We start from the raw sequence: 15,361 nt of genomic DNA on the forward strand, positions 1-15,361 counted from the left end.
ATATATATATATATATTTTTTTTTTTTTCAACATTGTACATGAATACTGAAGACATCCAAACTATGAAAGAGCATGTATGGAATAATGTAATAAACAAAAATGTTTGCTATTTTAATATTTTTCAAAGTAGCCACCTTTTGCTTTGATGGCAGATTTTTAATCTCTTGGCATTCTCTCAGTCAACCTCATTAGGTAGTCACCTGGAATGGTTTTACAACGATCTTGATAAGTTCCCAGAGGTGTTGAGTGCTTGTAGCCTATGAACATATAAAAAGCACAATGCAGTTACAAGCAAAATTATTTTAAATCTTTCCATTCCTTGTGTTTCTTGGTTAAAGAAAGTCTCTTTTGCATGTTGCTCTTCAAATGTAATGGTTTCTTTGCCATGATTTGACCATGAAGGCCTGTCTCATGCAGTCTCCTCTGAATTTAGGCTTAGACTTAGATATACTTTATTGATTCAGTGAGGGAAATTATTGCTTAACAGCAGCAGCAGCAGGTTACACAAACAGTAGTGAATGTTTTTAGTAATACAATATTGCAGATAATGCTACATAAAAAAAAAAAACAGAGTGAGTCCCAAGAAAGGAAAACTGCTGATTTACATAAATTATTCTTTGTGGCCTTTAAGTGGCAGATATTTTTTGTCCACTATTTTTTCTACTTTTCTTTCTTTTTGAATTGCCAGTTTGCAATTCAAAAAGAAAGAAAAGTAGAAAAAAATAGTGGACAAAAAATATCTGCCACTTAAAGGCCACAAAGAATAATTTATGTAAATCAGCAGTTTTCCTTTCTTGGGACAGTCCTCATGAGATCCTGTTTCGCCATAGTGTTTGGTGGTTTTGGAGACTTCACTTATAAAGTTCTTGAGATTTTTCAGATTGACCTTCATTTTATTTAATTTTTTTAAGTGATTGAAGTAATCTCTTTTCTTTTCAATTACCTAAGTGTTTCTTGCTATAATATGGATTTGTATTTTTCAGTGGCACTTAAAGGGCTATTGACTCTATATTTACACTTCTCTTTGCTCAAGACTAATCTTGTCATCAAAAGCCAAGAAATGTCACAAATTAACTCTTGACAAAGCATACCTGTGAATTGAAAACCATTCTAGAGAACTACCTTGTGAATCTGATAAAAGAATGCCATAAGTATGCTAAACTGTTTTCAAAGCTAAGTGTTACATGTAACTTCAGAATATATAACATTATGAGTTGTTTAACACTTTTATGTTTACTACATAATTTCACATTTGTTTTTGTTTTTTATGTCTTATGGATGTCTTCAATATCAATGTACAAAAAATAGAAAAACAAATTAGATAACCCACTGAAGGAGAAAATGTTTGCAAACTTTTGACTGGTATTGTACATACAAGTATATAATATAAATGTGACTCAACATAATGCAGAATTAGTGGGAGCCTAACTTAATAAACAAAAGAAAAAAACAGTTACTAAAATAAGTGTTGGAATTGGGGGAAGTGGTCATTTAAAACAAAAAACACTGCATACCAGCCAATAAAATAGAAATGATAGCCTTTTGATTCTTTCTGTGTGGCCCGGTACCAAAAGATCCACGGTCCATTACCAGTGGTTGGGGACCCTTAGGCTAGTGTCTATTCTAGGAACAGACTACTACTGAAATATTTAGATTTCAGTAAAATCATACTTACAAAATTAATGTTGCATATCATATGTTACTGCAATGCATTTGATTGCTCTATGCGTCTTCTTTCTTTCTTTCACAAATTCTATAACACTATGGGAATAGTTAGTTTAAATAGTAGCTCACAGAGTCATTTCTGAATTTTTCTAATATGGTTAAATGATAACTAATCAGGAACACTCACCAAACTTTACTCTTAGTATTTTTTAATTACAACCCAACATTCAAGGGGCCTTCCTATAAATTATATTTTTGACAGCACCTTTAGAAGGTTTCAACAGGACCTATTAACCAAACAGTTAACCAAACAGTTAACCAAACCATTTTGTACATTTGGGGTATTTAGCAGACGCCATTGTCCAGAGCGACGCACAAGAGTGCTTAAAATCTCTAGCAATGAATAAATCTACACTGGTACACTAGATAACAACTTAAGATAAATCAGCCTACATCTCTGTTGAGAGGGAAACATTTTTTTAACAAAGCAAAATTGTAAAGTGTTAGTTCAAGTGTTTCAGGAAGAGGTAGGACTTCACCTGTCAATTGAAGATAGCCAGGGCCTCCGCTGTTTGGACATCTAGGGGAATTTCATTCCACCACCTCGGTGCCAGAATAGAGAAGAGCCTTGAGGTATGCTGACCTTTTATCCTAAGTGAAGGTGGTACCAGTCAAGCAGTGCTGGAGGATCTCAGACAGCGTGGTGTAGTGCGATGAGGTCTTTGAAGTCAAGCATCAGTGTTCTGAATCTGAAACGTGAAGCTACTGGAAGCCAGTGGAGGGAGCACAGCGGTGGGGTGGGGTGGGAAAACTTGGGCAGGTTGAACACAAATCGTGCAGCTGCATTTTGGATCATTTGCAGTACATGAATAGCGTTTAGAGGTAGACCTGCCAGCAGAGAGTTACAGTAGTCCAGTCTCGAAATGACAAAAGACTGAACAAGCATCTGGTCAGCCTGTGTGGACAGAACTGGTCAAATCCTTCGGATGTGGGAGAGAAGAAATCAACAAGAATGAGCCACATTAGCAACATGTGGTCTAAAGGGCAGGTGGTGGGATTGCAAGATTGGATGACTTGCAGTATCTCATCTTCTGCTATGGTTCAGAAGCTTGACAATGAAGGAGTAGGGGATTCTTGGCTGTGTAGTGTAGTCATTGTTGGGGAGGAAGTGATCTGGCAGATTTTCTTAATCTTCTTATTATAGAAAGAGGCAAAGTTTTCAGCAGTCAAGGAGGATGTAGTAAGTGGAGCAGAGGGGTTGAGTAGTGAAGAAGATTTGTTCAGGAGCTTTTGAGGATCTTGTTCAGAATCCTCGAGCTTTTCCTTGTAAAAGACAGTCTTAACAGAAGTCACATTTTAAGAAAATTTGGTCAACGGTAAGATGCGAGGTCTGTGTCAAGTTGCGATTTTTTCCATTTCCTCTTTGTTGATCTGAGTTCTTGCCGATTGCTGTGCAAGACTTCTGACAGCCAGGGGGTGGGACAAGAAGTCTTCTTGGGTTTAGTGATCGTGGCAGAGGAGGTCAATGGGTGAGGAGAGAGAGGAGAGGAAAGAGTCATTGGCAAAGTCCAAGGGTAGAGAGGAAAAAGAGTCAGGGTTGGGAAGAGATGAAAGAGTACAGGATAAGAGAGTGATGTTGGAAATTGTTTTTAGGTAGGCTAGCAAGAGTGTTTGTAAAGGAAACTGGGTGAATTTGAAGTGGGGTAGCAGTCGTGTCTGTAGCTGGCAAGTGAAAACCAGGTCCAGGGCATTTCCTCCCTTGTGTGTTGGAGGGCAGCTGTTAAATGTCAAGAAGAAGGTATTTAGAAAAGTCAGGAGATGGCAAGGCAAGATGACTGAAGTTTGTCAGATGGGAGTTTAAAGTCACCAAGAACTGTCAGAGGGGTGCTGTCATAAGGGAAAGTACCGAGGAGTGTGTCCATCTCTTCTAGGAAATCTCCAAGGGGACCAGGGGGGCAGTAGATGACAATGATGAAGAGGTTGATTAGAGAGGTAACTGAAACTGCATGGCACTCAAAAGAAGACATGGTTAAATTAGACAAAGGGAAAGTTGTGAAACACCAGCTCAGTGACAACAGTAAACCCATACCACCACCTCTACCGGTTTCTTTTGGTGAGTGAGAGACAGCATAAACAGAAAACAGAGCAGCTGGGGTTGCAGTGTTCTGTGGGTATATCCAGGTCTCAGTGAGTGCCAGAAAGTCAAAGGTATAGTGGGAAGCTACGGCTGTGATAAAGTCAGCTTTCCTTACAGCAGACTGGCAATTCCAGAGCCCACCTACCACCGCTGTTTGAGATTGAGACAACAGAGGAGGGTAGATAAGGTTACTGGCAATGTAGCCTCTGTTCTGTGGATGAGAATGTCTGTGTCTGTAATAGGTGACTACAGAGATGGGTTTAAGACAATGATTTGCCAAGTTTAAGAATTTTTTATTTTTAAGAACAAAAAGAACAATATATGTACTAATAAATAAACACTAAGCGTTACTTGTATCAGTAACAAGTCTGCATAAGGACTGTAGCGGTTTCTGAAAAGTTGCCTAGTAAACCAAACAGGAACCAAAAATATCTGTTTTTGAGAATTTTTAGGAACCAAAGACAGATTTTCCAGGAACATTCCTAAAACTGATAGCTATTAGTTGGGTATCTGTTCACATGGTCACACCATTAACAAGATATTTTGGATTGGGTTGAAGAACGTGTTTAAAATAGTGGTGTAAAACAAATCATCATATCTTGAGCAGCTTGACGGGAAAAGGCAGGAATCTTGATGTATGTCACCTAGAAGGACACAAGGACCAGTCGAAAATGTATTCAACTCTGCTTTACATTTTCAAACCATCAGTCACCACACATCTGCTTTTGATGCGCTCAATAGTTTTAAATCAAGCAAACATTTTTGGTTTTGTACTGTGCATAGGTAAACAACAGGCTTGTGTTTGGCGCTATCTTCTGGACATGTATATGTATTACACGTGAACTTCCTCTATTGTCCACTAGAGGACAGCATGGTCTTTAATAGCAACAATATAATCAACCACGAGTAAGTAAACTAAAACGTACAGCAACGTTGAGGTAGTTAGAAGTATGGCGGCGTGTTTGAGGAAGGCTGCTCATGCAATTGATGTTAGAACGAGAACCGATGATGTTCTCTCGCCCGGTGGAGTGGACTTCAGCTCCTTACTGCTTTCTAAACCGGTTCTGGAGGGTTTGGCAGCTTCTGGCTTTCAGAGACCTTCACCAATCCAGCTGAAGGCGATTCCACTGGGGCGGTGTGGACTGGGTATGGAAACCTAGTGTCCTTATTTACTTTATTTAATATTTAATTAAAAACCAAAACACCTTCAAGTTATACCATTTCCTATTTAGGTGCTATTCAGCTATTATACCCTTTATTCAAATGTGAACTGTTGTTTCAGATGTGATAGAATATTTCATATAATTCAACTGTGAACAACCACAAACAGACAACTTTTATATATATATATATATATATATATATATATATATATATATATATATATTACACACACACACACACACACACACACACACTTTTAGACATAATGTTTTAAAATATATAATATTTATATTCTAGCTGTTTTTACCTGTCGGATGAAACCTCATTCAGTTTATGTAAAAAATAAATAAAAATACTGTAATAATAAATAAACAATATTTCAGGAGTGGTGGGTTGGGATTTTTTTCATTGAGACTGCTTAATAAAACCTGTCTGTATAGGAACATTATGCATTGACTTGATTTAATGAAATAATCAAAGGATTTGATAATACTTTGTTTAGTAGTTTTATTTTTCAAATCCTGGCTTCTTAAATGATTTAACTGAACAACCGTGTACATCCCTAATGTGTGAACATTCACTTATAATTAATATCTTGTCTTTAAGGTCCTTATCAACTTACAATTACATGGTTATATCAAATTCATGTTTGACTATCACTACAGTATAAAGCATTGAACACAGATTTTCTGTTCATTTAATTTTTTTTTAAAGATCTGATCGTTCAGGCTAAATCTGGAACAGGAAAGACTTGTGTGTTCTCCACCATTGCGCTGGACTCCCTGCTGCTGGAAAATGCTGCCACCCAGGTACCGTGATTATTGCATTTTTATTCAATTTTAGTTTTTTTTTAATCTCACATATATTCAGATTGATTTTATTTCATGCTTACCAATTAAAGGTGTAACGGTACACACAATTCACAGTTCAGTACATACCTCAGTTTTTAAGTCACGGTTCGGTTCAGTTTTGGTACGGTTAGGGAGAAGAAATGCAAAACATAAAATTGCTTGTTTTTTTTTAATTATTTATTTAACGCAGATTATTATTATTATTATTATTATTATTATTATTATTATTATTATTAACAATTGTGATCAACATTTGAACAGGTTACATTTTTTTTAAAACAATTTTAAATAAAATACCTCGAGTTAAATAATATACAAAATAATATATATTTTTATAAAAAAATTAAATTGAATTAAATGACTGATAGTTTTTTTGTATTATTATTATTATATTGATTAAATTGAGTAATCAGTTAAATTTGCACAAATTAAATTGATTCAATAAAATTTTATACATTAAGAAATGTAATAAAATAATTTACATTAGTTTGATCTCATTTGGGTAATACAGATGTGCATGTAAGTGTGTGCAAGTGTGTCCTGTGTTTTACATTTATATATTAAATTTTCTAAAGATATGTTCAACTTAACTGCACTTCTAATTTCAGCATATTTTAATACACATCTTCATTCCTTCCATCCTTCATTCGTTTACTCCCTTAATATGTGGAATTGTCAGGATTTTCCCCTTTAAAGACTTGCAGTCCACCACTTAATACGTTCCTGAAGGAACTCGCATTTTAACTCTGTTGCACACGTAAAAAACGATTGCTTTACTGAAAGCCAAGTGCTCAAATATATCGGTCTGAATTTGTGTACTGTTACACACTAATCAATATATAAGAGCAAATCACTTCTGGGTCATGAGAATTGTATTGCACAAAGGCCTCCTGACCGACCAGCTCAGATTTGCTTTTTTTTTATTATTAATATAATGTGCAAAGTTTCAGTTTTTCTTTAGCAATTTTAACCGTTTTATCTCATTAAGGTCAATATATCTCAGAAAATGTTGCAGATACAAGCCTGAAATTTCGCACATTGTGTAATACAAATCGGGACATTATTTCATGAATGCATAAAGCAAATCTGAGCTGACCAGTCAGGAAAATATTTACATTATGTGAATTGAGGTGAGTTTACACTAATCATGCTTTTTTATTTTTATTTTTTAATATGATTTTTTAAAAAACAGGTCCTGGTTTTGGCTCCGACTAGAGAGATTGCTGTGCAGATCCATGCAGTGGTGATGGCGATAGGCAGTTTTATGGAGGGGTTGGAGTGTCATGTGTTTATTGGTGGCCGACCTGTAAGTCAGGACAAACTCCACCTGAAGAAATGTCACATTGCTATTGGATCACCAGGTTTGTGTGGCTAAAGCTTACAGATTACATTTTGTAAGAATTTATGGACTGCATCAACCCAGATTCCACCCCAATTCCAAAATGTATAAAATATCTGGGCAGAATTAGTTGTGTTCTTTTTGACTACAATGAACCCGAAGTACTTTATGTATTTTGTCACTGCTACGTAGTTATGAACTTCTTTATCACGATCATCGTTGTCCTCATCATTTTCTCTTTTGTATTATGTAGACTACTGTCCTCCTTGTATAAAACCATATCCTTGTATTAAAACGTATTAGTTTTTTCTGCACCTGATGACTGTGCACATCCAGATGTGTGGACATTGTTTTGCTGTACACTGATTGGGCACTGATATCTGAGGGCTGATTTATGTTTGTATACAGCAGTATTTTGAGTATGGGGCGGATGTTTTTTTCAGGTCGGATAAAGCAGCTGATCGAGATAGGAGTTTTGCTGACAGCGAGTATCCGTCTGTTTGTTCTGGACGAGGCGGATAAACTGCTGGAGGAGGGCAGCTTCCAGGAGCAGATCAAGTGAGACACAGATTTAAGTTATTTCTGCTGCATTTACTTTAATGTCTGTTTCATGTTTGACACTTTCTTTATATCAAACTGAATGCTGTACAAATTAGACCAGCTTTAGGGACAATATCAATCTGTCTGTTTCAGTTGGATCTTCTCCTCTTTGCCAGCGAATAAACAGATGCTGGCACTCTCAGCGACTTACCCAGAATCCTTAGCGCAGCATCTGTGCAGGTACATGAGGGAGCCTACATTTGTGCGGCTGAACCCTACTGATCCCGGACTTCTCGGTGAGGCTGTACCCTTTTTTTTCTGTCTTCTTTTTAATGGGTGCATGTTATTCAGCAAAGAAAACCAAACATCAAGCAAACAATGACTCTGTGATCCTCATCCATCTCTTTTATTGCAGGTCTGAAGCAGTTCTATAAGCTTGTACATTCTCATGCCCTGCCACATAAGATCTTTGAGGAAAAAGTGCAGAACCTGTTAGAGCTGTTCAGTAAAGTTCCCTTTAATCAGGCACTGGTCTTTTCAAATTTGCACACAAGGTTTGTGGTGTTTGTTTCAATCATGCCCTGTGGATCCTCTATGTCAGATATTTGTATTAATCAGCTGTTTTTTTTATTTTTTTATATGGAAATATAGTGTTAATTCTGCAGAAAGGACGTGTTGATTCATCAGAACCTCAGTGATCTTAATGGTCTCTTGTGTATGCTGTAGACAGCTTGCTTGAAAGATTAATTTAGCAGCCAAGTAAACAACTGAGGTTCTGATCAAGTAAACCTGCTTTAATGTTGTCTACAGTCAAAGTTTCTCATTTAGAGCTTTGATATAAAATCATGATCCTTTATCATCCAAGTCATGTTAATTAATGTATGCTAAAGTTTTGTGAGTATATATTAGCATTTTTTGCTAATTTGAAATGACATTGTTCCTCTGTAGGGCACAACACTTGGCTGACGTGCTCTTCTCCAAAGGCTTGCCTGCAGTTTGCATCTCAGGTAAAGCTCTCAATTAAATAATATGTACTTCTGTTTGTCTACAGGACAATGGCAGATTAATCTCTACGTGTGTGTGTGCGTGTGTGTGCGTGCGTGTGTGTGCGTGTGTGTGCGTGTGTGTGCGTGTGTGTGCGTGTGTGTGCGTGTGTGTGCGTGCGTGTGCGTGCGTGTGTGTGCGTGTGTGCGCGTGTGTGCGTGTGTGTGTGTGCGCGCGCAGGCAGTTTGAGCCAGGAACAGAGACTGGAGGCAATGTCCAAGCTAAAGCAGTACCAATGTCGAGTTCTTATTTCCACTGATCTGGTGAGATCATTTATACCATACAATGTGTGTACACAAACATGTTAGTAACACTTCCAACAAGTAAATGAATAAATGAAAGAATATTTTTCTCTTTCTTTCTTTCTTTTTCCTCCAGACATCGCGTGGTATAGATGCAGAGAAAGTGAATTTGGTGATTAATCTGGATGTGCCTCACGATTGGGAGACGTACATGCACAGGATTGGCCGTGCCGGACGCTTTGGTCAGTCTCCATCTGTGCACGCTCTCTGTTTATGCGACTTACCGCTAACCTCTGTTTTAGTATTAGACATTATTTCTTATTTTCTCTACATTTCGTTTAAATTCCTCTCTGCTATTTTGCAGAAGAATTACATCGAGCTTTCTTTTAGATTCTTATAGAGAGAAGTTATTTTAAATGAGTTTTCTCATATTTAAAGTTTGTTTTAATCTATTTAATGTTGATATGACTTTAGTATAGGTAAAATAAGGTACTAAGTAATTATAGTGGCTGTATTTTGTTATGTGAAGTGCACAAAGTTTCTAGAAAATCAGGATATTTAGGCAGAACAACACTTGTTACTGCTCTATAATAAAAAGGACACACTATATTGCCAAAAGTATTGTGGTTCCTTTCCAAACTGTACCACAAAGCTGAAGACATTCAGTTGTACAGTTGTCTTTAGATGCGCTATAATAAACTTTTGCATTCCATTGAACTTGGAAAACAAAACCTGTTCCAGCATGGCAATGCCCCAGTGCACAAAGCGAGCTCCTTTGAAGATATAGTTTACATGCTTTGGAGAGGTAGATCTAGTGGAACATCTTCCCAGAAGAGTGGAGGGAATTATTAGAGCAAATTGGGACTAAATGTGGAATGCAATGCTCAAAAATCACATACTATATTTATGACCAGGTGAACCAATACCTTTGACAATATAGCGTGTGTGTGTGTATAAAATATATACATCTCTATCTCTATCTCTATCTATCTATCTATCTCTATCTATCTCTATCTATATCTATATCTCTATCTATCTCTATCTATCTATCTATCTATCTATCTATCTATCTATCTATCTATCTATCTATCTATCTATCTATCTATCTATCTATCTATCTATCTATCTATCTATCTATCTATATATATATATATATATATATAGTGAGGAAAATAAGTATTTGAACACCCTGCTATTTCGCAAGTTCTCCCACTTAGAAATCATGGAGGGGTCTGAAATTGTCATCGTAGGTGCATGTCCACTGTGAGAGACATAATCTAAAAAAAAAATCCAGAAATCACAATGTATGATTTTTTAACTATTTATTTGTATGATACAGCTGCAAATAAGTATTTGAACACCTGAGAAAGTCAATATTAATATTTGGTACAGGAGCCTTTGTTTGCAATTACAGAGGTCAAACGTTTCCTGTAGTTTTTCACCAGTTTGCACACACTGCAGGAGGGATTTTGGCACGGAAACACGGACTTTTAGCTCCCTCCAAAGATTCTCTATTGGGTTTAGGTCTGGAGACTGGCTAGCCCTCACCAGAACCTTGATATGCTTCTTACAGAGCCACTCCTTGGTTATCCTGGCTGTGTGCTTCGGGTCATTGTCATGTTGGAAGACCCAGCCTCGACCCATCTTCAATGCTCTAACTGAGGGAAGGAGGTTGTTCCCCAAAATCTCGCAATACATGGCCCCGGTCATCCTCTCCTTAATACAGTGCAGTCGCCCTGTCCCATGTGCAGAAAAACACTCCCAAAGCATGATGCTACCACCCCCATGCTTCACAGTAGGGATGGTGTTCTTGGGATGGTACTCATCATTCTTCTTCCTCCAAACACGTTTAGTGGAATTATGACCCAAAAGTTCTATTTTGGTCTCATCTGACCAAATGACTTTCTCCCATGACTCCTCTGGATCATACAAATGGTCATTGGCAAACTTAAGACGTGCCTGGACATGTGCTGGTTTAAGCAGGGGAACCTTCCGTGCCATGCATGATTTCAAACCATGACATCTTAGTGTATTACCAACAGTAACCTTGGAAACGGTGGTCCCAGCTCTTTTCAGGTCATTGACCAGCTCCTCCCGTGTAGTTCTGGGCTGATTTCTCACCTTCCTTAGGATCATTGAGACCCCACGAGGTGAGATCTTGCATGGAGCCCCAGTCCGAGGGAGATTGACAGTCATGTTTAGCTTCTTCTATTTTCTAATGATTGCTCCAACAGTGGACCTTTTTTCACCAAGCTGCTTGGCAATTTCCCCGTAGCCCTTTCCAGCCTTGTGGAGGTGTACAATTTTGTCTCTAGTGTCTTTGGACAGCTCTTTGGTCTTGGCCATGTTAGTAGTTGGATTCTTACTGATTGTATGGGGTGGACAGGTGTCTTAATGCAGCTAATGACCTCAAACAGGTGCATCTAATTTAGGATAATAAATGTAGTGGAGGTGGACATTTTAAAGGCAGACTAACAGGTCTTTGAGGGTCAGAATTCTAGCTGATAGACAGGTGTTCAAATACTTATTTGCAGCTGTATCATACAAATAAATAGTTTAAAAATCATATATTGTGATTTCTGGATTTTTTTTTTAGATTATGTCTCTCACAGTGGACATGCACCTACGATGACAATTTCAGACCCCTCCATGATTTCTAAGTGGGAGAACTTGCAAAATAGCAGTGTTCAAATACTTATTTTCCTCACTGATATATATATATTACACACACATATATATATATATATCACACACACACACCATATAGTCATTTACTATGACCCTTTTTAAAATTCAGATGGTATAACACTCAAGCTTTGGTTGAAATTTATTGGTGATTGCAGAGAGTTGATTTGCAAAGTCTGCAAGGGGAAACTCAACACCTTAAAGTTATTAAAGTGTGTTTAATTTAAATCACAATTACAGCTAAATTTGTATCTTGTCTTAGGAACGTTGGGGGTTGCTGTAACATACTGTTGTCATGGAGAAGAGGAAAACAAAATGATGGCAATTGCCCAGAAGTGCAGCCTGGCTCTTAGTCCATTACCAGGTAATTGGAGAAAAGTGGCTTAAATCTTGGTCAGTCCCATTGCTTACACAGAACCCCATTGCATTTGCCTTCTTCCTATTTAAAGGCACTTTTCTAAAGGATTTTAAAAGCATTTTTACAGAGTGCTCCTGTTGCAGTTGCAAAGCTTTCTTGCTGTAAATCTTGCTGTACAGTTGTTCAACTGCTTTCTTCCTACTTAAAAATAGTCTGAGGTTTGCTGGACGATACCATTGTTGGGGTACAAAATTCCATGAGAGTATTATATTTGGCTTTTGTGTTGGTAAAGGTAATGTAATGTGTAATGTAGGGTATTTCAGGAATCTATTAAAGAATTGGATAGGTATCCCAAGTCATTGCACGAGGAGTAGCTGGCTTCACAGGAAGCACAGTTTACACCCTATTAGAGGACAACTGATTAATCTGGCTGATTTTTGACATTCTTTTAATTAATCCGCATCGGCCGATTGTGCTGCAAATTAGGCTGATTATTAGGCAGGCGCATCTGATGCACAAAACTGTGCATGTACATTCTGCACTTGCGTGCAGGAACATGACTCTCCCATACCAGCAGGTGGCAGTAGTGTGTATTCAGCTAACAGGGAAACCCAAAGAGCTAGAACTGTGAATATATAAACAGGCAGCATTTACAGCTGCCGTGATCATTACTAACGGATTTCTGTAGCTGTTTTCAAACATATCTGCTAAGTTACAAAGACGAGCAAGAATGACGAGTGCGTTCTGATTTTTTTTAAGCTAAATGGCTTTGGTTTCTCTTTTTCTCGCCGCTCTCTTTCTCCGCTGCCAAGTCGTCATACAGAAACGGACGAAAAACAGCTGACACTGTCAGACCAGAGCCAACAGTGTGGAAAAAAAGTCAACCAATGCTCAAAACTCAAAACATATCCGCCAAAAAATCATGTATCGGCTTTTTACTTCACTGCAGTAAAAATGACATATTTCCAGGCTCTAAATTTCCCCTTCCGAGGCAGCTTGAATGCTGCATTAGTTATACTACTGTAATAGATTGTAAAGTTTAAATCATTTTTGATAGATTTGATTTATGTCCATGACTGCATAAGTCTTAGCGTTGTCTTTGCTTATTGTGTATTTTTGTGTTTTACCTCAGATCCAATCCCAGCCGGGCTAATGGAAGAGACATGTGACTGGAATGTGAATGTAGAGTCGCCTTCAAAAAATGATCTCGAGCGCTTCCTTGGATCCAGAGTATTAAAGAAACAGCCCAAATCTGAGCAGACAGTTTCCAAATCCTCTGAAGAGCCTAAACACACACTCCCTACTAAAGAGCAGGCTGAGCGTCACAGTCCTGCTAGAAGTCAAAAATCCAATAGTGACAAAAACAAAGGCAAAAATTCTATCATTGCCCCTGACCACCTACCCAGTGCTGAAAATCTAGATCCTCCTGCAGCACTAACAAGGAAGGAAATGCAGGAGGCACTTCCAAAAATTCCTCCCCTGCCCTCTTTTAAACCTACAGCAGTGAGACTCGTGTCCTTCTCTGAGGCCATGGCTGACTTTGAGCACTTTATGACAGCTGGTCCTGGACTATCGGTGGAGATCATCCGACAGTATGGAACTCATGATGAAGTAAGCATAATGGACAATGGACAGCATCAGAACAATGCTGACAGTAGTCCTGGGACTGATGGTGCTTGTATTAAATCCTATGGTAAACATGAGCAGCAAATATTAACTGATGAAATTGCTCAGTCTCAGCGGTCAGTGGATTCAAGCTCTTATCCAATGACTTCTAGGTGCATGTCTGGCAGCTCTTCTTCCTCTTTTGACAGTGAGTCTGAGATGGATACGGAGCAGAAAATGGATGCTTCAGCATCTAGCTCTCTGTCGAGTGCCCCACACCTGAATTGTAGACCGATACACATCACGAAATCATCTAGACACACAGACAAAACAACAAAGCAGCTCAACAAACTCAAACCAAGGCCTTCAAAACCTCAAATCAAGACTCATTATACTAACAATCACACTCAGGCTCCTCAGCACTGCAAGTCAAGGTCAGTGTCTGAAGAAAAGAGGACTGAACCAATTGTCAAGGGTAAGAAAGGGACCTGGAGGACACAGAGGAGGACACAGAACGATGAGGAGGAAGACCATAAGGAAGAGGACAATGAATCCTCTCAAGAAGATGGGAATAGATATGAACAGGACTATTGGAGAGCATGTTATCAAGCCTGGGAAGAATATTACAGCAGTTCTGCTCATTACTACCACTCGCATTATAACTGGCTGGCTGCATATCGCATGAACGCTGTATACATGATGGAGATGATGAAACGCTGAAAAACAATAGAAATGTCACCTCTTTGGCGAGGCAAGAATCCTGTGGTCAGATGTACAGCACACATAGGAGGTCTGAATCGGAGGTGATGCACTAATGCCTAAAAAGCCAGTGTTAAGACACTGTTGAAAAGCCATTAAGCGAAAAAGGCAATTACGGCCCGGTTTATTGTATCATAGATCGATTAATCCTTATTTCACAGAATATTTATAGCATTTGGTAATAAAGGTCTCCTGATTGAAGTTAATGCATTCCGGCTGTTCACTTTTACTTGGGTTGTTGTAATGATATCATCGTCCATCATTAAATCTTTTTACTCTTTAATTTAGTATGGTTCATTTGCATACTCAATGCCATAGTTGTCAGTTATCCATTTGCCAACTAGATAAATATCTATAAACGGTAGTTGCCTTTGTGCATAAAATCTTTAAAACCTTTTTAATTCTTAGTTAAAATATTTTTTTTTTTTAAATACGCACTTATTACTTATGCATGAGGTTCAGCACATATTACACCCATACACTAGCAGCTATACTGCGTTCTTATTCAACAATCAAACCCCACTGTCTCACTTAAAAGGCATAAATCTGCTGAATCTATGTGGTAATTTAGATGTACACCACTGCTGAAACTTTCAGCACCAGTCTAAAGGTGGTGACTTTTTAATGTGGCAGACAGTAAGGAGGGGGTTTATCATTCAGTGCTACAGACCCCAATCTTTGTAGTGCTATTCCTTAATACCTACATGACTGTACTTTGTTCTCTAAGTGACCTTTATGTACAAATGGGTAAAAATGGCACTTGGAAAAAAAAAAAGGAACTTGAAATGTATTATTATTATACACAGAACCACTACAAAAAAGGAAACTGAGCTCAGGAATGAGCCGAAGCTGTGAGGTGGCGTCTTTACCCACTGTGCCACCATATTAGCCTGTATTTTTAAGTTTAGATATCATGTCTTACTTGTGTCTTTGTTTAGTACAAAGATGCATTGAAATAGAAGTAGGAAAAA

The 15,361-nt window shown here is 38.0% G+C and overlaps 1 protein-coding gene and 1 long non-coding RNA gene across 2 annotated transcripts in view; both read left to right on the plus strand.

Annotated features, from left to right (window-relative positions):
• Nucleotides 1-15,361, plus strand: part of LOC310733961 — a 175,687-nt gene that overhangs the window by 33,786 nt on the left and 126,540 nt on the right. The window lies entirely within an intron of this gene.
• ddx20 (DEAD (Asp-Glu-Ala-Asp) box polypeptide 20) lies at nucleotides 3,879-14,591 on the plus strand. Its single transcript, XM_083555342.1, has 11 exons — nucleotides 3,879-4,949; nucleotides 5,682-5,776; nucleotides 7,011-7,179; nucleotides 7,601-7,715; nucleotides 7,851-7,993; nucleotides 8,113-8,251; nucleotides 8,646-8,704; nucleotides 8,922-9,004; nucleotides 9,120-9,225; nucleotides 11,931-12,032; nucleotides 13,159-14,591. Exons 1-11 carry the CDS (start codon nucleotides 4,754-4,756, stop codon nucleotides 14,349-14,351), a joined length of 2,400 nt encoding a protein of 799 aa, XP_083411468.1. The 5' UTR covers nucleotides 3,879-4,753; the 3' UTR covers nucleotides 14,352-14,591.

Source organism: Silurus aristotelis (genome assembly GCF_946808225.1).
Source record: "Silurus aristotelis genome assembly, chromosome: 11".
Taxonomy (NCBI): domain Eukaryota; kingdom Metazoa; phylum Chordata; class Actinopteri; order Siluriformes; family Siluridae; genus Silurus; species Silurus aristotelis.